The sequence below is a fragment of the Procambarus clarkii genome, chromosome 29, assembly GCF_040958095.1.
Source record: "Procambarus clarkii isolate CNS0578487 chromosome 29, FALCON_Pclarkii_2.0, whole genome shotgun sequence".
Classification (NCBI taxonomy): Eukaryota; Metazoa; Arthropoda; class Malacostraca; order Decapoda; family Cambaridae; genus Procambarus; species Procambarus clarkii.
Genome location: NC_091178.1, coordinates 8523095 through 8541471, shown reverse-complemented (window position 1 = coordinate 8541471; position 18377 = coordinate 8523095). Strand labels below are relative to the sequence as shown.

Sequence of the window (18377 nt, the reverse complement as noted above, 5' to 3'; positions counted from 1 at the left end):
TTTATTTATTACATATATTATGCACCCCATACCCATCTTGTATGGGGTAGTGGAAAGGGTTACAGAGGCACATAATGGGCTCAGGGACTGAACCCCACAATTCATTTAGCTAAGCAAGTTACAATTTTGGTGAACTAGTTACAAAATTCAGTATAAGTCGTCACATCATCAATTGGTTCGAGATCGGCAAGGAAGCATTTGTTGTAACTGTATATAACGTCGCTCTGGAACCAAAATCTTTCCTATCTTGCAAGGGGATGAATTAAGTGCCCTGCTTGATACCTGCTTGATGGAGTTCTGGGAGTTCTTCTACTCCCCAAGCCCGGCCCGAGGCCAGGCTTGACTTGTGAGAGTTTGGTCCACCAGGCTGTTGCTTGGAGCGGCCCGCAGGCCCACATACCCACCACAGCCCGGCTCCCCGTCAGAGGACAATGGAACATAAAGAGATAGGGGTTTAATAAGACAACATCTTAAGGGATCAGGGACAGCAAATCCCACCGCCACAAACTAGCCGAAGTTCAATCATAGGATGACAGAGATCAGACCAGGCAGAGAAGGGTGGGCGAGATTCGATAATTTTTGGACTTTCAGAAAAGCCGTCGACTCAGTAACCAGCAGGATGCTAGTGGAGAAGCAGGCAGGAGTGACAGTGAAGGTGCTCTATTGGATAAAGGAGTACCTAAGCAATAGAAGACCGTGACAGTGAGGCGAGAGACATCTGAGTAGCGAGAGGTTAGCAATAGAGCTCCACAGGGGATGGCCGCAATGCCTCGTATGTTCCTGATTTACGTGAATTATCTCCCAAAAGACAAAATTATCTGTGTGGCTGATACGCTAATTAGCAACAGGGATATTTAAATAGAGCTCAGCCATATATATCAGTAAACTAGGTACACAGGTAAACTGGTTGAGCAGATTGTATACACAGTTTCAATAGTGGATATAATAGATCTCAAAGTACTCAAGAACCCGCATGCCAGTCGATAGAAGGTCAAGAGGCAGGACCCAAGAGATGAAGCACATTCCCTGTCAGCACAGGCAGGCGAGTGTATCTTTAATAATATCAACTTCGTTAGTATAATAGAGAATCACATTCTATCTCGCGTCATTAGAGAACCATTCACAGAATTTCCAGCTCCTATTTCCTACATTCGACTGCAGGCCAATTCATCATACATTCATCAGTTATTCATCCCTACCCTTACAAAATGGGCCTCACACCGTCGATATAACCCAGAGGATGAATGCACCGAACATTCTGAAAATTTGTTTCTGTGCAAGTCGAATGAAAATCATTAATTAGGTTCGTGTTTGGAATTAATCAGTGAATCTATTGGTAATTTTTTTTTATTCACCACCTGCAGCATTGAGGCCGATAAACGGAGGGGGGGGGGGGGTGTTCCAATCCCCTTGGTGAACTGCCTTGTAGCGATGGAGTTTTCTGATAAATGAGGTGCATTTTCTTACGGAATTATCCTTAATAATCGTCGATTTACAGTTAATGACGCTATACAAGTTTCTGACATTTATTTTCAAAATGAAAAATTATACGGATGAGAATCCTTTGCCGGCGACGAGCTGAACTATAGAGGCTATTCCAAGTTCCTCGGAGGATTGAACTCTCGTTAAAGTGCGATGATTTGTTCACAAGTTTCTGAACAGGTTATTTGTTACGGAGGTAATATTGTCATGCCTGTGGAGGGTCACTGTTCTTGTCTCGCAACACTCAGTATTGTTAGGCTCTGGACGGAGCCCGCGGTGGTGGCTTGTTGTACTGGTGGTGGTGGTGGTGGTGGTGGTGGCTTGTTGTACTGGTGGTGGTGGTGGTGGTGGTGGCTTGTTGGTGGTGGTGGTGGTGGCTTGTTGTACTGGTGGTGGTGGTGGTGGCTTGTTGTACTGGTGGTGGTGGTGGTGGTGCTAGAGGTGGTGGTGGTGGTGGTGGTACCAGAGGTGGTGGTGGTGGTGGTGCTAGAGGTGGTGGTGGTGGTGCCAGAGGTGGTGGTGGTGCCAGAGGTGGTGGTGGTGGCAGAGGTGGTGGTGGTAGTGGTGTAATTGCTGCATCTGTTAGTTCTTCCTGCTGGTACTGCTGCGCCGGGCGCCAGTACTGCCGTTAGTGCCAATAACAACAATAACTTTAGTGTTTCTAGTAAAACTCTAATTCTAGAGAGAATCAACAGAAGCAAAATCGCACCTGGCGCTTCCCACTACAGCTCCTCAGAACACAATACCACTACTGATTGCAACATATAAATGCAGCCTCATTTTTTTGCAACACTACATCCACTTTCTTGAGTTATTAGTGCAATTTGGGGTCCAAGATTCGCCACATTGCAGGTCATGTTGAAAATCACTACGCGTCTCCTACGAGCAGGGGAAGAATAATGGGATATGTTCTTCCCTCTGCCTGAAGGAGACGCTTTGTTGGGACTAGAAACCTTATCGGGTCTGGTCTCTATACACCTGGTCTCTGGCCACACTGGACCTGGTCTCTATGGCCACACTGGACCTGGTCTCTATGGGCACACTGGGCCTGGTCTCTATGGCCACACTGGGCCTGGTCACTATGGCCACACTGGACCTGGTCTCTATGGCCACACTGGACCTGGTCTCTATGGGCACACTGGGCCTGGTCTCTATGGGCACACTGGGCCTGGTCTCTATGGCCACACTGGGCCTGGTCTCTATGGCCACACTGGACCTGGTCTCTATGGCCACACTGGGCCTGGTCTCTATGGGCACACTGGACCTGGTCTCTATGGGCACACTGGACCTGGTCTCTATGGGCACACTGGACCTGGTCTCTATGGGCACACTGGACCTGGTCTCTATGGCCACACTGGACCTGGTCTCTATGGCCACACTGGACCTGGTCTCTATGGGCACACTGGGCCTGGTCTCTGGCCACACTGGACCTGGTCTCTATGGCCACACTGGACCTGGTCTCTGGCCACACTGGACCTGGTCTCTATGGCCACACTGGGCCTGGTCTCTATGGCCACACTGGACTTGGTCTCTATGACCACACTGGACCTGGTTTCTATGGGCACACTGGACCTGGTCTCTATGGCCACACTAGACCTGGTCTCTATGGCCACACTAGACCTGGTCTATATGGCCACACTGGACCTGGTCTCTATGGCCACAGTGGAGCTGGTCTCTATGGCCACACTGGACTTGGTCTCTATGACCACACTGGACCTGGTTTCTATGACCACACTGGACCTGGTTTCTATGGGCACACTGGACCTGGTCTCTATGGCCACACTAGACCTGGTCTCTATGGCCACAGTGGACCTGGTCTCTGGCCACAGTGGAGCTGGTCTCTGGCCACACTAGACCTGGTCTCTATGGCCACACTGGACCTGGTCTCTATGGCCACACTGGACCTGGTCTCTGGCCACACTAGACCTGGTCTCTATAGCCACACTGGACCTGGTCTCTATAGCCACACTGGACCTGGTCTCTGGCCACACTGGACCTGGTCTCTGGCCACACTGGACCTGGTCTCTATAGCCACACTGGACCTAGTCTCTGGCCACACTGGACCTAGTCTCTGGCCACACTGGACCTGGTCTCTATGGTCACACTACACCTGGTCTCTATGGCCACACTGGACCTGGTCTCTATGGCCACACTACACCTGGTCTCTATGGCCACACTGGACTTGGTCTCAATGTAGACCAGCTCTCTACAGTAGACCTGACATATAAGCGATCGAATTATACTTGTCAGGCAAAACTGAAACTACACAAAATGAATATTATAGATGTTGAAACGAAGGCATCCATAAGAGCCTGTGGGGGAGCAATAGGTTGATAATTCAACCCACAAATTGAATCCCCATCTATCTCCCCTTTCCCCCCCCCCCCCTCTCTCTCTCTCTCTCTCTCTCTCTCTCTCTCTCTCTCTCTCTCTCTCTCTCTCTCTCTCATCAATTCTTCATTCACCTCCACTCTTCCCCCCCCCCACCCCCTCCCCCCTCTCACAAAACCTATATGGCAATGACAAAAAGTTAACAATTCGGAAACTTTTAATGCAATCATTGTCATCTCTTTAATCAGGATAATCTCCGGCGCCCACCTTCTACTTACGGAAGTAATACTTTACTGTAAAATGGCCTGAAATTAATTAAATTCCTCAAGCTGGCGGTGAAGGCAATATGAGACGAGTTAAAAACTTAATTACATATTTATGCTTCGTAATTTTTACCGTAATTTTGGTCGTCAGCTTCGCCAAAAAGTATGTTAATTTAGTCTTAATTTGTACAAAAAAATAAAAAATGTTGTTTGAACGGGAGATGCTTTTTTATTTTTGTTTTATTAGATACGAGATAAGGAGAGGGGGAACCGTCACTACCTCTCTCTCTCTCTCTCACTCTCTCTCTCTCTCTCTCTCTCTCTCTCTCTCTCTCTCTCTCTCTCTCTCTCTCTCTCTCCTCCTCTCTCTCTCTCTCTCTCTCTCTCTCTCTCTCTCTCTCTCTCCTCCTCTCTCTCCTCTCTCTCTCTCTCCTTCTCTCTCTCTCTCTCTCTCTCTCTCACTCTCTCTCTCTCTCCCTCTCTCTCTCTCTCTCTCTCTCTCTCTCTCTCTCTCTCTCTCTCTCTCTCTCTTCTTCTCTCTCTCTCTACCTCTCTCTCTCTCTCTCTCTCTCTCTCTCTCTCTCTCTCTCTCTCTCTCTCTCTCTCTCCTTCTCTCTCTCTCTACCTCTCTCTCTCTCTCTCTCTCCTTCTCTCTCTCTCTCTCTCTCCTTCTCTCTCTCTCTACCTCTCTCTCTCTCTCTCTCTCTCTCTCTCTCTCTCTCTCTCTCTCTCTCTCTCTCTCTACCTCTCTCTCTCTCTCTCTCTCTCTCTCTCTCTCTCTCTCTCTCTCTCTCTCCTTCTCTCTCTCTCTCTCTCTCTCTCTCTCTCTCTCTCTCTCTCTCTCTCTCTCTCTCTCTCTCCCTCTCTCTCTCTCTCTCTCTCTCTCTCTCTCTCTCTCTCTCATAACATGCAAATACAAAAGCGATGTAACAACGCAGTAAAAAAGTTATGGTTACTTTCTCTTTGAGGGGGATATTATGCACAGCTGAAAAACTTTTGAAAAATTCTCTGGATAACAAAAAACTCATTTCACACTTCATTGGAGTCTTTAGAAATCGCAATAAGAGCTGATCCTTTTTAAAGGAGGGGCAATGGGGCCTATACTCCGACTTGCCTATGACAGTCCCCTACCACCCATGTGTTATAGTGAAAAGTTGGCTAGTCCCAATCACCTGGCTTTCAACCTTGGACAGACTTTCAATTTTATAGACAAGAGTAAGTGCAAAAGCTTATACAAATGTCCTTTGTGGCACTTTAATTAATAATTTAGAGATTTAAGAAATGTTATTAAACTGTTAAAACTCGGGAACTATGCAAGGTTAAAATGTTAACCAGAAAATGGAAAATATTCGCAACACTCTGGAATTGTGTTGTGTTGACACACGTGTGTTGTGTAATACACTAGAGAGTTGTATAATACACTCAAGAATTGTATAATATACTCGAGCATTGCTTTATACACAACTGCTTCAATACAGACTGAAAATTATACTTATATATACCGAGAAGAAAATTGGTCAAAACTTTTACACTAAGATAAATCTCACAACAAATTCGACTGAGTTGAGACCCCAGAATATACAATCCCAAATTGAGGTAATTGTTATCAGTCAATTAAGAATTTTAAATGAAACACTGGAAATAATACGAGCGTAATTGGATGATGTGACTCGCGACCTCCTGGGTAATGGGAGATGAAGCCAATTTACTTCAAGATATACAGACAATCACGGATTGGGGATTGTGTGCGTGATCCGTGTTGGTGGATTGTGTGTGAGATCCATCTGGTGGATCGTGTATGGTCGAGAGAAGACTCGCGTTAATGGCCATTCAGCAGTTGGGCCACATGATTAGCATACACTGTTTATAACCAAAGTGGGAGGTCAGCATACACAGAAACGCACAATACCAAAGTGGGAAATCATCTTACACAGAAACGCACAATACCAAAGTGGGAAGTCAGCATACACAGCTAGAAACGCACAATACCAAAGTGGGAAATCATCTTACACAGAAACGCACAATACCAAAGTGGGAAATCATCTTACACAGAAACGCACAATACCAAAGTGGGAAGTCAGCATACACAGCTAGAAACGCACAATACCAAAGTGGGAAATCATCTTACACAGAAACGCACAATACCAAAGTGGGAAATCATCTTACACAGAAACGCACAATACCAAAGTGGGAAGTCATCTTACACAGAAACGCACAATACCAAAGTGGGAAATCATCATACACAGAAACGCACAATACCAAAGTGGGAAGTCAGCATACACAAAAACGCACAATACCAAAGTGGGAAGTCAATATATCCTATCGTGAGGGCGCCCCGAGCCGCTCACCCATCCATCCATCCACCGTCATTACCTCCATTAACCAGTAGCTAATGGAATGCACACACCACACTAATCCTGCATCCCATTTGCAGATCTTAGTGGCTCATCATCTTGAATGGTCAGAAGCTTCACAGTGGCAGAGTTCACTGTAGCTTAGATTACTGTGGTAGCGTTCACTGTTGTATGGATTACTTTGGTAGCATTAACTGTAGCTTGGATCATTGTGGTAGCGTTCACTGTAGCATGGATCACTGTGGTAGCATTAACTGTATCTTGGATCTTTGTGGCAGAGTTCACTGTAGCATGGATCATTGTAGGGACAGACAGAGGCTTTACTGTGGCAAAGTTCACTGTACCATGGATCACTGTGGCAGAGATATCACTGTAGCATGGATCACTGTGATAGATTTCACTGTACCATGGATCAATTTCGCAATAGTGCCGATTGAACGTGATTTACCCAAAAAGAGTTCATTTGGCTTCAGGAATATTCAACAGGGTTCATGAGGCTGTAGTGGGCTTATTGGAATATATTCAAATTTTATTCAAGTTTCAGCAAGCTAAAAAAAACCATTCCCCTGACTTAACAATGCTTCACATGGATTCAGCAACACGTTTGACTAGAATATTCTTGGTTTCATAAGGCATTAGCAAGCTCCACTTATTGCTTCAATAACCTCAAAAAGGCTTCAAAATGGGAAAACAGAATGCAGGAAACATTACCAAGCTTTAGTAGCAACTTCAAGGGCTGGGGGGTTTGCATCTCTCTCTCTCTCTCTTTCTCTCTCTCTCTCTCTCTCTCTCTCTCTCTCTCTCTCTCTCTCTCTCTCTCTCTCTCTCTCTCTCTCAACGAAGGAACAGGGTGCTGTCAGCCCAACTTTAAGCCAAACAACGTGATATGACCTGAAATGACCTACATTAACCACTCATCTGTGTATGACAAAGAGAGAGACAGAGAGAAAGCAAGATAAGGAGACAGTAAAACAGATATACCCACGGACTTGTGCCATACAGAGCCATAGACAGTTATCTGTTGCATTTAATTTCTACCCAAGTCCCTCCTCTCTCAGGTAATCCGTAGACCCACATCCCTAACTGTTATGGCACTCATTACAGCCATTTCATCCTCTGAGACTGGCACTTCAGCTAATAGGAATAATCCAACCACTGGAAACTGTTCCAGGATTCCAGGCGTAAGGGCCCCGCGGCCCCCGCTTTGCTGCTATTGACAGAAACCAGAATTCCAGAATTTTTGTCTCCTCTTTCAGCTAGACCTTCGTGGGTAGGAATAGTGCCAAGCGATGCGGAGGAACGGTATTTATGAGTCCCTTGGCACCTCGTAGGCTTCCAATAATCGAAGGTTTCGGAATCCCCGAGGGGCCAGAATCGCTCTGGAATGATGCCAGGCTCAATGTTTTCTCCTGGGGTCACGTCTGTTGGTCGCGGCTGCTCGTTCATAAGGATTTAAGCACGTCCGAGCCTAGTTTTTATTACCGGTTTATATAGCTCATAATTCCCTCTCTCGACACAGATCGATGAATGCTTTATTCCTCGTGGGTTTTGTTTTGTTTCTCCTTCAAAGAAATCTGAGAGTGTTGAGCGATCTCTCTCTCTATGTAAAGGTATTAAAACGTACGTTAAGTAGGTAGGAAATAGGTTAAGGAATCAGTAAGTAGGTAGGAAATAGGTTAAGGAATTAGTAAGTAGGTTATGCGTTAGGATCAACGCTAACGAGTTAAAGCCTTTCTTTGTTAAGCAGTTAGAACCTTCGAATTACACTCGACTCTTCAAGTATATTTATCTGAAAACAGCTATAGGAGAGTATACACACAAACACCTCTCCACAAATACCCCCAACTCACTCGCACCAAAAAAATCTCTTCCCAACATATACAGCCCTTCTCCCCCCCCCCACCCCCCTCCCTTCCCTTACGCAAAAAGAGAACTCCCCCTACCGCCCGCCCCCCTCCCAACACACACACACACACCAAAGACGGGATCCAAGAGTCAATGTTCGATCCTGCAGACACAAATAGGTGAGCGCATACACACACACACACACACACACACACACACACACACACACACACACACACACACACACACACACACACACACAGACACACACACACACACACAGCGTTGCGTTAGGAGGTGGAAGCCAAGACAAAACACACCACGTGGTGCAGGAGAAAAAGCTCTTCCCTAACCACACCCTTCAAGCAACCACCTCAACAGCCACAAACATCAACGCTCGCCACTAACAATAACGGAAAAGATCAAGTCGCCTTAACGCTTAAAAAAATACAAATAAAAATAAAAATAAAAAATAACAATTGCTCTCACACACTCAAATATTTGCTTGCTGCTAATTGTCACACGACAATAGCCCTTGATGACTCCAAATATAACAGTCATACAGGTAACTATAACTAGCCTCGTGAGCATAAAATATACATGAGAAACAGATCTAGTTCCATCCAATAGGCTAACAATAACAACTGATGGTTTAGGTGTTAAAATTAACACAAAACAAACATGTTATTAAACAACAGAGGGATAACAAGGTCGGCCATTCCAATAAGTATATTCAATGTATATACATCGATAAATATTATATAATTATGTATATTGTTGGGGTTAAGGCCTATATCATCCTCTCTAAGGGGTCATAAGGGCCACAATAATGCCTACTGATCAACGTGCAAGAATACTCTAGTCCTGGACAATGTCCAGGACTAACGAAGGCTTCAGTGTATATTCACTGAGAAGCCGAGTTAGTCCCCCGGTTCATATTTCTCTCTTATGTATATTAAAACTCTTTTATTTTCATTATTCGACTAAAGTTTTCGTCGTAGCTAGTGAAAAATACGAAGTAATATATATATATATATATATATATATATATATATATATATATAATATATATATATATATATATATATTATATATATATATATATATATATATATATATTTATATATATATATATATATATATATATATATATATATATTTATATATATATATATATATATATATATATATATATATATATATATATATATATATATATATTATATATATATATATATATATGGCCCTGCATAGGTGGAGGTCAGAGCAGGACATACCTTTAAACAAGGGTATGGCAAGGGTAAACAAGGGTAAACAACGGTATATTAACTGCATATCGCTTCCCGCTCAGTTGACCTCTTCACCAGAACAATATAATTCACACAACCACTCATTATAACTCTTCACAAGAACGAACACTATTTGAAATCGAAATTGGATAGACCTCAGGGTAGATAAGGCTAAAGAAAGGGATGGAAATACGGAAATGAATAGGATTGAAGGTTGGAGAGGGGATAGAAAGCAGATTGATGTAGTATTGCCTTGTAAAACTTATGTATATATGATTTATATTGGATTTTCTTACATAAAGATAAAAAAAAAGATTAATCACTTAGGCTTTGTGATTAAGCCTTATATTCGGGGTTATATATTAATATTGGGTTGATTGATAACATTTTATTGCTGCTTGGGTACTTGTTGATTGGCGGTAAGAATTACTTGGTACAAGTACTTGGTACAAGTACTTGGTACAAGTACTTGGTACAAGTACTTGGTACAAGGTACAATTACTTAGTAAATTATGCAGGCGATGAGTCACAATAACGTGGCTGAAGTATGTTGACCAGACCACACACTAGAAATTGAAGGGACGACGACGTTTCGGTCCGTCCTGGACCATTCTCAAGTCGAAACGTCGTCGTCCCTTCAATTTCTAGTGTGTGGTCTGGTCAACATACTTCAGCCACGTTATTGTGAGGAATAGTGTGTGTGTCTGGTCAACTTAGTAAATTAACTTTGTATAGTTACATGAAACACGGTGTCAACACCGTCTTCATTGCTTGTACAGTGTGTTCACTTACATTCAGTTATTCATGTTCAACAGAAAACATTAGCAATTTGCCCCTGACACGTTCATGTAGCAATAACTACTTATGTTCACAGTTATTGGTAATAACGGTGAATAAGTGAGTCACTGCTTTAAATGCTGCTGGATTTCACAGAGTCGCGCAGCGACCTATGAAATGTTATTATTTAAAAATGCATCACAAATATATACATCCAATTAACTATTAATATCAGTAAAATGTTTACAAATAATAATATTTATTGAATTCTAGAGAGGTTATAATTATATATAAAAATTGCATTATATATAATATATATATATATATATATATATATATATATATATATATATATATATATATATATATATATATATATATATATATATATATATATATATATATATATATCTTGAGATGATTTCGGGGCTTTAGTGTCCCCGCGGCCCGGTCCTCGACCAGGCCTCCACCCCCAGGAAGCAGCCCGTGACAGCTGACTAACACCCAGGTACCTATTTACTGCTAGGTAACAGGGGCATAGGGTGAAAGAAACTCTGCCCATTGTTTCTCGCCGGCGCCTGGGATCGAACCCAGGACCACAGGATTACAAGTCCAGCGTGCTGTCCGCTCGGCCGACCGGCTCTTATATATATATATATATATATATATATATATATATATATATATATATATATATATATATATATGTATATATATATATATATATTAGACTTTATCGAGGTCTCTGCAAGATGGAACTACTGACCGCCCCCCCCCCCCCCAGAATGCAGCCCACACCACTTGCCTAAGTCCCGAGAAACCTAGTTACTGCTAAATGAACAGGTGCATTAGGTGAAAGGAAACGTGCCCAGTTACTTCTGTCCTACCTGAGGATCAAACCCGGGATCCCCTAATAATGAGTCGAGAACGTAGCCCACTGTGCTACAAAACCCCTGAATCAATTTCTTTTTCCTGTTTTCCATTGATTCAACATACATACAAATCATTAAATGGAACTGAAAAGAAATTAAAGAACATACATAATTGTTTTCTAAATAATCGCTTGGGTAAATTGGCTCCTTAAAGCATACAAAAATGGCACAATTTTTTTTATATTTTCTTAATAAAATACAATATAAATCATATATACATCAGCTAATTATCGCTAGTTTGATGATATAGATTGTAACCTAGCGCGAGAATTTTATCAATTCAGCTATCATAACTTTTGTGTTTTTAATTATTCATAAAGGTAGGAAATGTTGCAGCTGAATAGACTAATTCTGTAATATTTTTATTACGCTAAAGTGAGACCGTTAGAAACATGTATATTCAAAATAATATTTCAGAATGCTAATATTTTATCATGAAAGAAACAAATTAAGAAATTTAGCTCATTATTTCAGGTGTGAAAAATTTTTTTGCTTGCAAATGAACTGATTATTTTTACACAAAAAGCCGCTAATTCCACCAACGAGTTGCTTGTTGTGTGGTAAACAGGGATTTTGTGTGTATAGCTGCTATGTATATAGGTATTATATTTATATATAGGGCTGTTAAGTATATAGGTATTTTACTTAAATGTATGTACATGTTATGTATATATAGGAATTTTTTTCTATGTAATAGAAAAAATATATATATATATATATTTCGTATATATATATTGCGGCTATGTATACAGGGGGTTTTATATATATATATATATATATATATATATATATATATATATATATATATATATATATATATTATTATGACCGAAAAAGTAAGATTAATAATTCTAACACGAATTTTCTCGATCTTTCTTACGTTTCTTTTCACTGTTAATGGTAATTCAAAAATCAATTCTCCAAAATTCATTTTTATTTCTAGTCTGACGCGACACTTGAGCGCGTTTCGTAAAACTTATTACATTTTCAGACTTTAGTTTACACACACACTCACAACTTTAACTGAATAGAGCTTAAACATCTTTCGAGCTTTTATACCTACATTTGGGTGAAGTGACATGTTACAATAGTTTTGGATGAGGTGAAAATAAACTTTTAACACAAGACAGGACACGAAACAATGAAATACAAACAGGTATTAAAGGTAGGTAACTGCAGAAGGCGCATTTTTATTGGCCCATATTTCTTGATGCTTCTATAGTGGAGCGGAGTCTTGAAGTGGGTAGAATATAGTTGTGTGCATATATGACCGAACCTAACCAACCCTACCTAACCTAACCTAACCTATCTTAACCTAACCTAACCTAACCAACCCTACCTAACCTAACCTAACCTAACCTAACCTAACCTAACCAACCCTACCTAACCAACCCTACCTAACCTAACCTAACCTATCTTAACCTAACCTAACCTAACCAACCCTACCTAACCTAACCTAACCTATCTTAATCTAACCTAAACTAACACAAGTAAATAATTTTTGTTAATAATATAATATAATAATAATAATTCAAATAAACTAATTGGAAACAATTTCTTGAAAATAAAGAAAATCACTCGGCTTATTAGGCAAATCGGACCTTGCATAGTAGGCCGAGAAGTCCATTCTGGCTACTAGGTACGACTTATATATATATATATATATATATATATATATATATATATATATATATATATATATATATATATATATATATATATATATATGCTGCAACCTCTTTTTCCTGTTGAATGCCTATTTTATGAAATAGGCACTGTTCCAACCTCTTCTACCAAAGTTTACCAATTTGTGAAATAGGCTACACCGCCTCAGCCTCCTCGCAGCCCTCTCAATGTTAAGATATCTTCCCACGCGTGTTGTCGGTAACACCCGTCTCAACTTAGCATACACATCTCGGGGGTTTCTGCTAGTCAATACGGCTCCTTCACACAGCCATTCCTCGTGTTCCACAAACTCGTATGCAGATTGGAGGCAATTTGCATATACCAACATCTCCCAAACTCCATTTTTCTCAAGCCTTTTGCCAGGAACTACTGAGTTTGGGTTTAATTTCTTTGCAAACATTTCTGTTATTTATTCCGAAAACTGCGTTATTTAAAGTCTTGTCTAGTCCCAGTGGGTAGAAGCCAACCCCAGTAAAGTAGGGGCCAGTTCCAGTTGGTGTTGGCTATTCAGGTTGGCATTAAACAACTTCTGTGGGTAAGGGCCACCTCATTTGGAATTGACCTAAACGCCAGTTGACAGTGGCCTACTTAAGTATGTGTGATTAAGTTGGTAGTCGTTTCACCCCCCCCCCCCCTCCCTCCCCAAGTCGGCAGTAGCCTATTCAAATTTGTATTAAAATTACTAAATTGGGGTACGTTAACTTTGTGGTATTGTATTTTTCCATACAGTAGTTGCCAGCATCAGTTGATATTGGCCTACCCTAGTTTAGCCTACTCCAGTTGGTATGATTTGTTCTTTTCATTAAAATCAAAATTTACATCCCAAATAAATTACAAATATATTTGCTTAATTTAAATTCATCTTGCAGTTTAATCATCTTGCAGTTTAATATATTTCTCTCCAATATAACAGTTATGATATTTCTAAGATACTGATTTGCTCGTTTGATCAACATTTATACTTTGTTTACGTTAGGATCAATATAACTCTTATTTAGAGAGTGTTTAGTTAAGAGTTAAGGCCTATTGAATGTCAGGGTCATAGTTTAAGAGAAATTGACTACCAGAATTAGGATTTAGATCCTGTTGAGTATCAGGGTCAAGGTTTAATGGATATTGACTGCCAGGGGTCAAGGCTTAAGGTCTAATGACTGCCTGGGCCGAGGTTAAAGTTTTTTTTGGCTACATGGATCAAGATTTAAGACCTATTGAATGCCAGGGTCAATGTTTAACATTTTTTATGCTAGAGTTAAGGTTTAAGGTTTTTTAACAGCCTGAGTAAAGGTATTGCCTGTCAGGATCAAGGTTAAAGTAAGGCAAATTGACAGCCAGGGTCACGGGTTAAGACTTTTTTTACTGCAAAGGGTCACGGTTTAAGAGATATTGACTGTCAGGGTCAAGTTTTAAGCTCTATTATGCCAGAGTCAAGGTTTAAAGCTTGCATGCAGGCTGCCTGAGCAAAGGCATTGACTACCAGAATCAAGGTTTAAGGCCTATTGCCAGGTTGGCGAACATCTCTAATAAAATTATTATCCCAAACTGAGTTCAGATTTGGAACAATATTTTTTATATTGTTTATAGGCTTATACTTGTGTATATTTGTCTGTCAGGCGGTGAGCCTATGGCTTACAAGGCAGTAGGCTAAGGCTGATCAGGCGATGGGCCTAAATCCTATGAAGTTCGAGGTTATTAACCTGCTTACTGTCGGTGACGTCCTATAACGAGGATCTAAACGTTATTTTGATCTTTTAATACAATACAAAAAAAAATAGATTTTCACAAATATGAATTCAGAGTTTTACATGTTATACGGGTTTGTGTACAGTCAAGCCCAGGTGAGGTGTTTGGCGCTGTTGACACACTGCTCATTGTATACAGGGAGATAGCTTGTGTATCATTTAGTGAGTACGGTATACCTCTCAGTGAATGTACACTAAGGTATACTTCTCGGTGTCTACACACTGAATAGGGTATATCTTTTATTGTATGTACAGTGAATAGGGGTGTAGCTCGCTGTGTATATACACTGAGTTGGTGATATCTCTCTGAGTAAATACACTAAAGCCGGGTATGCCTTTCGGCGTATTCCAGAATAATAACTGAGCCTGGTTGAGAGTGGAGGAGGGCGGTGGTTGATCATATTTACCAAGTATGTAGCCTTAAACGCCAAATTAAATTGAAAGTTGCATATATATATATTCATTTACGAGACTGACAGGAATTCACATTCCTTTTAAACAATTTTCAAAAATTTCATTGTTGAACGAACTATATATTTCGGAGAATGACACATTTTTCACGGCAGTTTTCAAGTTTATTGAATTTGGCGCGCAAAACAAGCGTTTCACATGGCGTCCGATAGAGGCGCTGCTAACACAATTAGCAGTAATTTCAGTGTTGAGCGAACTATATATTTTGCGAAGTTATTCTGTTTTCACATAAATTTTGAAGTATATTGAATCAGACAGTGAATGTTTAATTTGAGAAGCAAATTGAGTAATGTAACAGGACAAGGATGCTAGGGGAAATGTTTAGTGTACATCGTGTACTGCGCCTTGCGGGAGATGAAAGGCGCCTTTGACCCATATTGCCAGCAACCAGAGGAGGGCAGAGTCATTACATTACACAACTGAGAGTTGGAAACACGGAGTCCAAGAGCTAATGCTCAGCTTTGTAAACTCTCCTGGATATGTACCGTCAGACGAGAACACACACACACACACACACACACACACACACACACACACACACACACACACACACACACACACACACACACACACACACTCACACACTGGTTTAACTTAAGTGGAAAATAATGATGCTAAATGCCTAACGCTGGACACAAGGCACCAAATGATAGGAGGAAATTCTCCTTGAAACGAATAGAAAAAAGGTCCTGGGGTCCATATCACACTAAATGTCTCCAGACCCAACATGCGCTGGATATTATCTACTGCACATGCAAAGTTTGCCATCATGAGAACTATCTTTAGAAACCTGAACAAAAGTCGTTCAGGACTTTTTATGTCACATATATCAGATCAGTTCTGGGTTATGCAGCCCCATTGTCGAGTTCTGACCAGGTCCAACACAAAACGAAGCTGTAGCGAGTCCCGAGTTATACTAATGACTTATCCCAGAGCTGAGAGTTATGAGCTACAAGGAAAGACTAAAGACTACCATCTCGTCAATAGACAGGGCAGAGAACGATAGACTACTTGGAATGGGTGGTACAAGAATAAGAGGGGGACACTAAGTACCCTAATGAGCCACAGAGACATTGTAAAATAGTAACGAAATTGAATGCACCTAGAAGATAATGGAGACAGACTCAGTGCATAGCTTCAAGTGTTCATACGACAGTCAAACTGGCTCGTGCACCTGTACAAACACTTCTGATATTAAGTTCATACATACTGACACATATACTTTGGGGAAGATGTACGTTTAAATTTTTACCGATAAATATTGTGTATTTGCTGGCGAGTGTGAAGGGCACTGTGCAGGTGTGGAGACTGCAGCACATGTGGGGTTATTACGTAGGTGTGGGGGCTGAAAAGCACATGTGGTGGGTAATTATGCAAGGGCTGAATGGCACATATGGGGTTATTATACAGGTGTGGAGGCAGAACAACACATGTGGGGGGTAATTATACAGGCGTGGTGGTGGTGGGGGGAGGGGGGGGGGCTGAACAGCACCAAGCACAGCACGCTGGACAAGCCTAGCTACAACTTTGTCTAAACTAATTATAACATGGCCTAAATTTTCACTAGGCTGCCGGCCAACTACCAGAGTATACCCAAACTTTTTTATGAGTCCATGAAATAATGAAATGGCCCAAAATTGCATATAGTATGAATGAGCTGAGCGTGTAATGAAATTAGGCCATTAGCCAAAATAAACAAAACACGCCATAACAACGTTAATAAAAATCTGTTTTTTTTTTTTTTCATTTTGCTTGACATTACGGATGGAGGGGGGGTGGGGTGGGGGGGGGGGGACTAGGAGTAAAAGCCATGCGCAAACCTTTATATAAAATATTAGAAACTGCGCATATCTGCTTCTCCAGAATTTGTTAATACTTTGAAAAATACTATAACACATTTTGTTAAAACAGGAACAATATTCCGTGAGTGTTTTTTTTTTTTAGATAAAATCAGGAAAATTTGGTTTAGAGGCGATTTAGAACTTTAGTGCTTTTTAACCCGTTCTAATGTTCAGGATTCTTACCTATTCCAAGAGTCGGCTCACTCTCCTACCTCTCCCAGGGACTCTCTCCACTATCCTCTCTCTCCCAGGACTCTGCCCACTCCCCTTGTATCTCCCAGGACTCTGCCCGCTCTCCTTGTATCTCCCAGGACTCTGCCCACTCTCCTTGTATCTCCCAGGACTCTGCCCACTCTCCTTGTATCTCCCAGGACTCTGCCCACTCTCCTTGTATCTCCCAGGATTCTGCCCACTCTCCTTGTATCTCCCAGGACTCTGCCCACTCTCCTTGTATCTCCCAGGACTCTGCCCGCTCTCCTTGTATCTCCCAGGACTCTGCCCACTATCCTTGTATCTCCCAGGACTCTGCCCACTATCCTTGTATCTCCCAGGACTCTGCCCGCTCTCCGTGTATCTCCCAGGACTCTGCCCGCTCTCCGTGTATCTCCCAGGACTCTGCCCACTATCCTTGTATCTCCCAGGACTCTGCCCACTATCCTTGTATCTCCCAGGACTCTGCCCACTATCCTTGTATCTCCCAGGACTCTGCCCACTATCCTTGTATCTCCCAGGACTCTGCCCACTATCCTTGTATCTCCCAGGACTCTGCCCACTATCCTTGTATCTCCCAGGACTCTGCCCACTATCCTTGTATCTCCCAGGACTCTGCCCTCTCTCCTTGTATCTCCCAGGACTCTGCCCACTCTCCTTGTATCTCCCAGGACTCTGCCCACTCTCCTTGTATCTCCCAGGACTCTGCCCTCTCTCCTTGTATCTCCCAGGACTCTGCCCTCTCTCCTTGTATCTCCCAGGACTCTGCCCACTCTCCTTGTATCTCCCAGGACTCTGCCCTCTCATTGTATCTCCCACGAGCCGCACTCTCCTGCCTACTCCAGGAGTGGGCTATCTCAACATTCCCGCCCCGAAATTCTGTCTTTGTAATATAAGCCTTACGAAAGTTTATTTCAAACTAATGATCAACTATCAATAAATATTAAACAATCAATACGCAATAATAATTTACCATTAGTAAATAAATACAAATATCAATGTAATAGAAAAGATCTTTTACATTTTCATAATTACTTCTAAGGTGTGAGAATTGACGCTAAAATTTATGGAAAACTATTCATCTCCCTCCCTTCTACTCCCCACTAAAGAACATTTCCCCAGTGGAAGAGGAAAGCAAAACATCTTCTGATCAACTT

The 18377-nt window shown here is 41.7% G+C and overlaps 1 protein-coding gene across 1 annotated transcript; it reads left to right on the top strand.

Annotated features, from left to right (window-relative positions):
• Positions 1-5167: 5167 nt before the first annotated feature.
• On the top strand, positions 5168-18116 carry LOC138369579 (mucin-1-like). The gene is made up of 2 exons (XM_069333001.1): positions 5168-5291; positions 17185-18116. Exons 1-2 carry the CDS (start codon positions 5168-5170, stop codon positions 18114-18116), a joined length of 1056 nt encoding a protein of 351 aa, XP_069189102.1.
• The last annotated feature ends 261 nt before the right edge of the window (positions 18117-18377 follow it).